The sequence below is a fragment of the Micropterus dolomieu genome, linkage group LG01 (genome assembly GCF_021292245.1).
Source record: "Micropterus dolomieu isolate WLL.071019.BEF.003 ecotype Adirondacks linkage group LG01, ASM2129224v1, whole genome shotgun sequence".
Taxonomy (NCBI): Eukaryota; Metazoa; Chordata; class Actinopteri; order Centrarchiformes; family Centrarchidae; genus Micropterus; species Micropterus dolomieu.
The window spans coordinates 183,169-191,326 of NC_060150.1; the positions used below are offsets into that span (position 1 = coordinate 183,169).

At 43.5% G+C, this 8,158-nt stretch overlaps 2 protein-coding genes across 2 annotated transcripts in view; one reads left to right on the plus strand and one right to left on the minus strand.

Moving 5' to 3' along the window:
• LOC123971238 (NLR family CARD domain-containing protein 3-like) overlaps positions 1-8,158 on the plus strand; it is a 427,855-nt gene that overhangs the window by 135,268 nt on the left and 284,429 nt on the right. The window lies entirely within an intron of this gene.
• Positions 1,766-8,158, minus strand: part of LOC123971220 (NACHT, LRR and PYD domains-containing protein 12-like) — a 524,333-nt gene continuing 517,940 nt past the window's right edge. The window contains exons 13-16 of the mRNA XM_046049933.1: positions 6,757-6,930; positions 6,314-6,487; positions 2,744-2,790; positions 1,766-2,607 (exon numbers count right to left, since the gene is read on the minus strand). Coding sequence (XP_045905889.1) covers positions 2,006-2,607; positions 2,744-2,790; positions 6,314-6,487; positions 6,757-6,930 — 997 coding nt within the window. The 3' untranslated portion in view covers positions 1,766-2,005. The remainder of the gene's footprint in view (positions 2,608-2,743; positions 2,791-6,313; positions 6,488-6,756; positions 6,931-8,158) is intronic.

Genomic DNA, 8,158 nt, shown 5'->3' on the forward strand with positions numbered 1-8,158 from the left:
AAGTCAGGAGACGGGTACAAAAGAATTTCCAAAGTATTAGATATACCATGGAACACAGTGAAGACAGTCATCATCAAGTGGAGAAAATATGGCACAACTGTGACTTTACCAAGAACTGGACGTCCCTCCAAAATTAATGAAAAGACGGAAAGAAAAGTGGTCAGGGAGGCTTCCAAGAGGCCTACAGCAACATTAAAGGAACTGCAGCAATTTCTAGCAAGTACTGGCTGTGTGGTACATGTGACAACTATCTCCCGTATTCTTCATCTGAATGGGCTATGGGGTAGGGGGGCAAGACAGAAGCCTTTTCTTACAAAGAAAAACATCCAAGCATGGCTGAAGTTTGCAAAAACAAACATCAAGTTCCCCAAAAGCATGTGGGAAAATGTGTTATGGTCTGATGAAACCGAGGTGGAACTTTGTGGCCATAATTCCAAAAGGTATGTTTGCCGCAAAAATGACACTGTACATCACCCAAGGACCAGCACACCCACAGTGAAGCATGGTGGTGGCAGCATCATGCTTTGGGGCTGTTTTTCTTCAGCTGGAACCGGGGCCTTAGTCAGGGTGGAGGGAATTATGAACAGTTCCAAATACCAGGCAGTTTTGGCACAAAACCTTGAGGCATGGGTTAGAAAGCTGAAGATGAAGTTCACCGTTCAGCACGACAACGACCCAAAGCACACATCCAAATCCACAAAAGCATGGCTTCACCAGAAGAAGATTGATGTCTTGGAATGGCCCAGCCAGAGCCCAGACCTGAATCCAATTGAACATCTGTGGGGTGTTCTGAAGAGGGAGCGGTGCACAGGCCATGTCCTTGCAATCTGACAGATTTGGAACGCTTTTGCAAAGAAGGGCGGGCAAATATTGCCACGTCAAGATGTGCCATGCTAATAGACTCCTACCCAAAAAGACTGACTGCTTTAATAAAATGAAAAGGTGATTCAACAAAGTATTAGTCTGAGGGTGTGCACACTTATGCAACCAGGTTATTGCAAGGTTTTTATTTTTCATTTTTCCCCCTCGAAGATTTCAGTTTGTTTTTCAATTGAATTGTTGACTATAGGTCACATTAAAGGTGGAAAAAGTTCTGACATGATTTATCTTTGTCTCATTATTTTACTTAATAAGAACCTGGCATTTTAACAGGGGTGTGGAGACTTTTACTATCCACTGTACGCATAGTTACAGAGACTCTCCCTCCTACCCAGAACACAGAGACACTGAGGAACCAGACCACCAGAGCCCAAAGCCAGGATAAAGAGGTTCAGTGAATGTGGTGGTGAAGGTGTGGAGGTGGATCAGTGTGTCAGAGGAGACTCTGTAGCAGCCACTGTGAGGAGGAGAAAAAAAGTTTATAAATTTAGAGAAACAAAGTTGAGATGAGGTGAAATGGAAGAAAATTTGTGACTGAAAGGAAACAGTTGAGATGTTCAGAAAGCTTTGTTTCCCTGTCACTACTCAGAAACGTCATGTGTTTCCTCTTGTGAGATCTGGACTCTGTAGACTATATTCACCAACTGTAAAGACAGCAGTTTTGTCTCAGGATGATAAACTATATGTCCAAAAGTATATGGACAGCTGACAGTGAAAAAAGTTGGATGGGGTTCAGAAGGGGCTCTGGACAGGCCTGGCATGTTCTTCCACACCAAACTGGGAAAAGCATTTCTTTATGCCATCCACAGACTTTTGGCCTTATACTGTATCTTCCAGCTGAATGGTGTCAGTAGTCCTGAGCTGAGAAAGACAACAAACACACTCGCAGTAACATTCTGCTTTTATTGGAACAAGAGCCAGAATTCAAAGCAACACATGACAGAAGGTCCAAGTCAACGGCATTTCCACCATTTAATGATCAGAGCTTCCATCTTTAAAGGACTGGAAGTGGAAGAAGTTTACATGGAAATGAGGAATCTGTTCAATCACTTGGAATCACTTTGTACAAAGTTCATTGATGGATTTATTACAAGAAGCTGAAAGATTTCTGTGATCCTGTACAGACTCAACTGATCTGTTCTCTACCAGGAGGAGACTCTCCCTCCTGCACAGAACTCAGAGACACTGAGGAACCAGAACTTGACCAGAGCGCAAATCCAGGATAAAGAGGTTCAGTGAATGTGGTGTTGACGGTGTGGAGGTGGATCAGTGTGTCAGAGGAGACTCTGTAGAAGGACAGAGAGCCAGCAGGACAGTCCACATACACTGCTACTCTACCAGAGGAGGAGGAGGAGGAGGAGGAGGAGGAGGAGGAGGAGGAGGAGATGATGGATGTTTCTCTGTTATTGTACCAGACAGAGTAACGACCAACAGAGCAGTTCAGACTCCAGGACTGATCATTCCATCCAAACTCACAGTCTTCACTGTCTCCTCTCCTTCTGATTCCTCTGTAACTCACTGATATAGAAACTCCTCGTCTCCACTCGACCTCCCAGTAACAGCGACCAGTCAGACCATCTCTACACAGCAGCTGAGGCCAGATATCAAACCTGTCTGGATGATCAGGATATGACTGAACCTCCTTCACAAGTGTCGCCTTCCTGTTGTTGTCAGACACTTTGATGTATCTGTTTACTGTGTTTGTGTCAATTGTGAGTTCACAGGAATCTGATGAGAGAACGAGACACAATCCAGCTGCAGTTATTGATCTATCATCTGTTCATTGATTGACACTTTGAATGAGTGATGTCACAGTCTGAAGATGGTTGAATGTTTTCATGAATCAAATGAAAAACACACTTACACTTCCTCAGACCTGGTCTCAACCATCGGACTCCAGCAGGCTCCACCCTGAAAGGAGGAGGGGGGTCAGAGCAGCATCAAACATGGACATTACATTCCTCTCATACACATATATACACTATGTGCATCCCAGAATACAGGGTTACTTGTGGTTCCTGAAACCATAGTCTGAAAATGAAACCATGCCGACAGAACTTAAACCTACATTCTTCTTCAACACAGCTTGATGTTTAATTAGTAAATTATGGGCCCATTTAGTGAAAAATAGGGCAGGATTGCCTTGTGATTGACCTGTCACTACCATGGCGACGTGTCTGCAACTACTGTCTAATTAACAGGCTGTCAGTGGGAGACAGAGCACCTCATGTTTGAGTCTGTTAGTATATTTTTGTTTTTAAAGTAAATTGTTTGTTAACCTTTTTATTTTTTTATCATTTTAACTGTGATTACATTTTTGTTTAGTTTTTTTTATATATCCAGGATGTATTTAATAAACGATTAAACATGTTGACAGAATAACATAACTTATAAGTCTGACAAATTATAACTTTTGGAGACAATAAAAATTGTCTTTGGGCCAGTAAGTTTCAAACTTGGCCTGATGGGGGCAGTGGGTTGCAAAAACGCTGAGCCCCGGTGACCCACAGGATGTTGGTGTGTGTGAAAGAGGAGGACAACATCTGATAACACACACAAACCTCTTTTTGGATAACACTGTTTATTTTCAGAGTCTCACTTGAAAAGCAGTCCTTGTTCCAGACACTTTCTATTTAAACAAATCCAAAGTTCTACATTAAAAAAAGACTTAAGTGCTAAAAATAATGTCCTATTCCTCTTTTCTTATCCTCTCTCTTCTTCTCTTCACCCTCCTGAACTGAAAAGAAGAACTGGAGATGGAGGGATGAAACAGAAAAGACGTGCTCTAACTTCTCCAGACCACTCTGTGTTGGCCTTTCAGTTGGTCTGGACTCCGGACACTGAATCCTCCCTCACAGACACCCAGAGTCTGTCTGTCCTCTCCTGTGTGAGCCCGACTCCTTCAGCTCTTCCCTCCACGTGCTCCACCTGGGATTGGCATCACTACCACAACAACACCCGTATTAAAAGCTGTATTCAGCAGCACCATCTGGCCCAAGACTTGTCCTGCGAGAACAGACCACACAGTCGTCCTTTCATCACTTTACTGCTGCCAGATACAAACTAAAACCCCACTTGTGTACAATGTGCGGACACCCTTTAGTGTCTGCGCATTTCATATATTTACGACCCATGTTCACTGTGAAGACTACCATGGATGATTTGATCGCGGAGTTAATTCTATCTAGAATTGAGGTCACTGAAGGAAGAGCATTGTAAATTCAAAGGTGGGTTAGATGGATTGTCAGTGGACTGTCGGCCCTGGTTTTCCAGTGTTATTGTGTCCCTGGCAGCGGGGAGCTCCCACCCACGGATCTCTGCTGTTCTCCCTCAGGGCGGGGTGCAGCTCTCACTGAGACATGTGGTCTGGGATCCTCTGCGCTCCCCAGGTTTCTGGGTGCACGGGTAAGTCTGGTTACGGTTCAGAGGGCTGCAATGGGATTGTGGGGCGATTGGCGATGCATCTTGATGCATTATTTATTTCTGTGCAGGGTCTCTGGAGGGCTGCTGGGCGTTAGTTTGTGCAGTGGAGTCCAGGGAAGGCATTTCCTGGTTAGCTTGGGGGGACTAGTTTGCCTCGTTGAACTCAGATCAACAGTTCAAACATCAATACATACAAAGGAGTATATTAATACTCTCTTGTTAAAGTAAAATCTGTCTGGCACAATATGGTATCCAGCTCCTCGTTTTCATTAAATTCAGTTATTTTGTTAAATTAGATTTGGGAGTGGGGCCACGCCTTAACCACACCTCCAATCACCTGTCAAGGCTACATATACTACTCCACTCAGACTGCCTCGTTTGTTTCAGATTGCTCAATGCAAGATAGACAACGATCCAGGCTCAACAGCACATGCCTACCAGCATGCTTGTTTCAGATCACTCGACCTACCCTCCCTTTCCCTTCCCTTCCCTTCCCTTCCCTTCATCCCTACACACATCCACTTTAATACCTGCATAATTTGTGCTAATAAATTATCCGAAATTATATTTTTTTTTAGGAACTATACTAGTTTAGCTGAGTTAATGCCACTTGCCATCACTGCTTGTGGTATAATTAAATTAAATCTGCATTTTATCATCATTCAACTGTTTAACTTACACTGTTAACTAGTTTTGTTATACTGTTTTATTTATTATGTATTTTGTGAGTGTAATGGACATTGTTGCCATGGAGCATATAGACTGTATATAAAGGTGTAGCATGGGCGCCCTCTGCTGTGCCCCTGCAGATTTGAGCGATGCACCCCAAAATTGAACAGTCTACATGTGCTGTCTCTGAGACAGGAGACAGGAGACAGGAGGAGCTTGACATGGGTACTTTCATTTTTATTTTTAATTGTGCACATTATGCTGTTACTACTGTGGTGGTTAACATTTCTTTTTTCCTTTTAAAATTTTAGATAATGAAGTTGATGGAGAAGCAGTGGACTTTTTGATTTGACTGAGAGGATGGCTTCATACCTCTTTGAAGAATCATTTAAAAAGCAAGCTAAATTCAATCTATTTGTTCATCAGTGGAAGGAAACTGTGACACTAACACTCAAACCTGTGCCTTTACAGTGAGGGCAGGTAAGTTAATGTTGTGTGATTGTTGTAGGCTTAAGTGAAGCCATGGAAAAATACATGGGCTACAGGCTTAAATCTGGTATTAAAGTTATGCTCTGTTGCATAGGCACTAAAATTTCTATCTGGGTATATAGAATTCAGATGACTATTAGCACCTTGCCCCAGTGGGTATTTTAGTGGGATAAACTAATGTAGCCAGCTTACAAAAAAAGTATAGATAAAATAGTAGAGCTTTATTAATTGGTTTTGCATATTATGCATAAGCCTTTTTTTTCTTTCACCTTTAGTCATGCCACCCCATCAGCAGCCTTCCATGCAGTTTTCATCATTCCTAAACTCCCCAGAGACGTTCAGACAAAGTTGGACCAAAAACAGGTGTGCAAGATTGAGACATCAGATCACAACAAAATCATATTAATGCAAGTTATTTGTATGTCTGATGTTACAGTCCTCACCCTTTTTTACATTGTTACAGGTTTCTGTCCAATGATGACTATGTGACAGTGTGTAAGGCCCTGATGTTGAAGTACCCTTTCTTAAAAGACAAAGAGGGCAATGGTTATGTGAGTTGACAGATTATTTATTTATTCTACCTAGATTACCAATTGCTCTATCAGTGCTCTCAGCCACTACACTCAGCCTTCTCCTGACAAATACATTTCAGTAGCACCTCAAGGCTTTCAGTCTTTGTACTAAGATAGGAACTCTCTCTGTACAGAGATGAAACTGGTTAAACTCTGAGTAGAATGTCAAAAATGACTGTTTCTGTTCTGGGCAAAACACTTTCTACATGTGTGATTGTTCATATAACACTCGAATCCTCTATCAAACTGATTGTGTGTAGCTGTAGTAGGCCTCTTCATACCTGAGTGTGTCCAGTCTCCAGTGTGGATCCTCCAGTCCAGCAGACAGCAGCTTCACTCCTGAGTCTCCTGGATGATTGTAGCTCAGGTCCAGCTCTCTCAGATGGGAGGGGTTGGAGCTCAAAGCTGACGTCATAGAAGCACAGCCTTCCTCTGTGATCAGACAGCCCGAAAGACTGCAAACACAGAAAACAACACTCATGGCCAATCATCTGAGGAACCTGTCTTCAAATAAATAAATATTACCATGACTGACTCATGGAGTTAACAGTAACCATGTCACTGTGATTTCTACAGCCATGCTAGCAGCTCTGTGAGACTGTACTAGCTAAATGGTTGCACCAGTATGCTCACAATGACAATTCTAGCCTGTTTATGTTTAGCATAAATGTAGAAGAAAATGTAAACTTTTGACTGACAAGTGACAGGGTTGATGAATCCTGACCTCAGGGTTTCCAGTGCACAGTGTGGACTGTCCAGTCCAGCAGACAGCAGTTTCAGTCCTGAATCCTGCAGATTGTTGTTACTCAGGTCCAGCTCTCTCAGACTAGAGGACTGGGAGCTGAGAACTGAGGACAGAGCTTCACAGCTTCTCTCTGAGAGGTTACAGTCACTCAGTCTGGAGAGACAACAGGAAGGAAACAAGTAATAAAACATTTATTTATTTTTCCATTTGAAAGATATCAGAGTATTTATTACTGAATAAATTCCACTTGCAGAGCTTTCTTGGAGGCTTTGACCACTGGCAGCAGCCTCAGAAGAGCCTCCTCTGAAGCAGAGTATTTCTTCAGGTCGAACACGTCCAGATCTTTTTCTGATGACAGTAAGATGAAGCCCAGAGCTGACCACTGAGCAGGAGAGAGTTTATCTGTGGAGAGACTTCCTGAACTCAGGGACTGTTGGATCTGATCCACTAGAGAACGATCCTTCAGTTCATTCAGACAGTGGAACAGATTGATGCTTTTCTCTGCAGAGGGAGTCTTTTTGATCTTCTTCTTGATGTAATCGACAGCTACCTGATTGTTTTCTGAGCCACTTCCTGTCTGTGTCAGCAGGCCTTGTAGGACATTCTGATTGGTCTGCAACGAAATTCCCAGGAGGAAGCGGAGGAACAAGTCCAGGTGTCCATTGGGACTCTGTAAGGCCTTGTCCACAGCACTCTGGTAGAGATATTTTGATTTGTCTCCAAACAGTTTAGACCACCGGGATGTTGATTGTTCTTCTGCCAGCAGATTAACACCAGAGTTGATGAAGGTCAGATGGACATGAAGAGCAGCCAGAAACTCCTGAACGCTCAGATGGACGAAGCAGAACACTGTGTCCTGGTACAGCCCTCTCTCCTCTTTAAAGATCTGTGTGAACACTCCTGAGTACACTGAGGCTGCTCTGATATCGATGCCACACTCTGTCAGGTCTGATTCATAGAAGATCAGTTTGCCTTTCTGCAGCTGCTCAAAAGCCAGTTTTCCCAGAGACTCAATCATCTTCCTGCTCTCTGGACTCCAGTGTGGATCTGTCTCAGCTCCTCCATCATACTTGGTGTTCTTCAGTTTGGACTGAACCACCAGGAAGTGGATGTACATCTCAGTCAGGGTCTTGGGCAGCTCTCCTCCCTCTCTGGTCTTCAACACCTCCTCCAGAACTGTAGCAGTGATCCAGCAGAAGACTGGGATGTGGCACATGATGTGGAGGCTTCGTGATGTCTTGATGTGGGAGATGATTCTGCTGGCCTGCTCCTCATCTCTGAATCTCTTCCTGAAGTACTCCTCCTTCTGTGGGTCATTGAACCCTCTGACCTCTGTCACCATGTCAACACACCCAGGAGGGATCTGATTGGCTGCTGCAGG